We start from the raw sequence: 2078 nt of genomic DNA, 5'->3' as shown, positions 1-2078 counted from the left end.
AAGTGCCGCGCCGTAGTGGGAGAGAGGTGGGAGTGGGTGGAGAGCAGAGGCGTTGGAGGGGAGGAGAGGCGGTGCGGTGCGGGAGGAGGCAGCAGCGAAGGGCTGTGCGAGGAGCGAGGGGAGGAGGCAGCGGCGAGGCAGTCGGGGCGGAGCGGCGGGGAGGGAGGGAAGGAGCGGGGAGGGAGCGGCGGGGAGGGAGGACGGGGCGGCGGGGAGGGAGGGAGACGGCAGCCAGGGCAGCCGAGGCAGGGAGGGAGGCGCTGACAGAACGAGGGAGGCGATCGCACCAAAACTGGACTCGGTCCTCGCCAGAGGCGGTGAAGGCGGCGAGGCAGAAGGACCACACCTCCTCCGACCCCTTGAGCGCCTCGAGCGACGCGTTCGCCTGGCTGCGCAGCTGTGCGTCCGCCTGTCACAGCGGGAGGCGCTGAGGACGGCGCTCGAGAGCGGCGGAGCCGGGAGGGAGTGGGAGAGAGGCGAGACGAGGAGCCGGGACGGCAGCCGGGAGGCGACAGAGAGGCGGTTGCAAAACCCGCCGACCGGGCGAGCGGCGGCGTGGCGGCGGGCGGGGGCACTCGGCGGCGCATGGCGGTGGCGGTGTGGAGCGCCTGAACGTCAAACGACAGCAGCACCGCCTGCCGGAACTGGTCGAGGACGGAGGCGTCCATCGCGAGGCGCTAGCCGATGGCTCGCGACGGGGCGACGGGCTTGAAGCGGCAGAAATGGAGGTGCCGCCGGGCCCGGCGAGGCGTGCTCACCTCGCCGCGCCCACGCACTTCGTTCGGGGTGAGCCCGAAATAAGAATTTTCGGCTCCGTGTAAAATCCGCACCTGCGCCTTGAACTTATTATTGCCGCGATCGTAGTTCACGTTCTTGTAGCCAGTCGTGCTGTTCTTGAGAGTGGCCGGGATCAGCACGCGCTCGCCCAGCAATATGTAGCTGCGCCGTGAGGGCTCGGCTGAGGGTGAGGCGTCCTGCATCCGGCGCCCCAGAGTGAGGGTTTTAGCAAAGCGCTCCACGTGCTCCATGTTGGAGGCAGGGCTCTTCTCAGCGGCCAGGCAGGCACCTCTCCAATATACACACAATAACTCAGCGCTGAGGCGGCACCCGGAGCAGCACACGCTCACCTAGAATCCCTTTCTGGCCCTCTGCGCTCGCAGCGACTCGTTGCGCCGAGGCGGCTCGCCGCCCCGCGGGCCGCGATTGAGCAAGCGCCGCCGGGTGCCATAAATCTCGCTGCGGCAGCTGGGGCAATCCGTGGCGATGTCGCATTGCCCTTGGCGCGTGACGTAGTCCGCCTGCCGCGGCTTGGTCTGAGCGAGGAGGCACGTGTAGTGGAAGATGTTGTGGCAGCACAGGCTGTAGCCCCAGCCGTCGTCCGCAAAGGGGTCGCAAAAGAGAGCCCTCGTCAGCAAGCGCTCGTCGTCGACGTCGCTGCCCTCCAAGCAGATCGAGCAGCGCGCGCCCGCCTCTAGCCACGGCGCGAGCTGCGGCGGCGGTGGCGGCGGTGGCACTGGCGGCAGGTGCGCCAGCTGCGGCGAATCTGGCTCGGCCGTGCCACCAGCCTCCTCCGCCTCCTCCTCCGCCGCCGCCGCCTGCTCCGCATCCTCCTCCCGCTCAAGCCGCCGCCGCCGCCGCCTCGTCGCCCGCTGCTCGCGCTCGTCCGGCGGCATCTGATTCTCCGAGCGCGCCAGCGCCAGCCCCAGCTCGGCGACCTCTGCATCCGTCGAGCATGCCTCCGCGGGCCGCTTGCGCTGCGAGCTGCGCTGGAGCCGCGAGCCAGCCGATGGCGCCGCCTGTGCAGCGGAAGCCGCGGCTGGCCCAGCCGCCTCCTCCTCCTCCGCCTCCGACTCCTCCTCCTCCTCCTCCGTCACCTCCTCCTCCTCCTCCGTCTCCGACTCCGCTTGAGCGCCGCGCTGCTTGCGCTGCTGGCTCTGCCACCGTTCGAAGGGGCTGTGCGCTCCCGGCCTTTAGGCGGGAGGCCACCGAGCTTCTGTCGGGTGGCTGCCATCGAGTGCGCGTAGAAGAGCGCCACTTCCTCGGCGATGGCGAAGAGGCCGAAGAAGACATGCTTGCCG

General features: G+C 69.9%; 1 protein-coding gene across 1 annotated transcript in view; it reads right to left on the bottom strand.

Moving 5' to 3' along the window:
• Window positions 1–1028, bottom strand: part of EMIHUDRAFT_458978 (hypothetical protein) — a gene marked incomplete at both ends in the record, with an annotated part of 3372 nt that extends 2344 nt beyond the window's left edge. The window contains 3 exons of the mRNA XM_005769892.1: window positions 299–409; window positions 615–677; window positions 831–1028. Coding sequence (XP_005769949.1) covers window positions 299–409; window positions 615–677; window positions 831–1028 — 372 coding nt within the window. The remainder of the gene's footprint in view (window positions 1–298; window positions 410–614; window positions 678–830) is intronic.
• Window positions 1029–2078: the final 1050 nt, after the last annotated feature.

This window comes from Emiliania huxleyi (genome assembly GCF_000372725.1).
Source record: "Emiliania huxleyi CCMP1516 unplaced genomic scaffold EMIHUscaffold_408, whole genome shotgun sequence".
Lineage (NCBI taxonomy): Eukaryota > Haptophyta > Isochrysidales > Noelaerhabdaceae > Emiliania > Emiliania huxleyi.
Note: the sequence above shows the minus strand (reverse complement) of the source record. Positions and strands in the feature narration are given on the sequence as shown.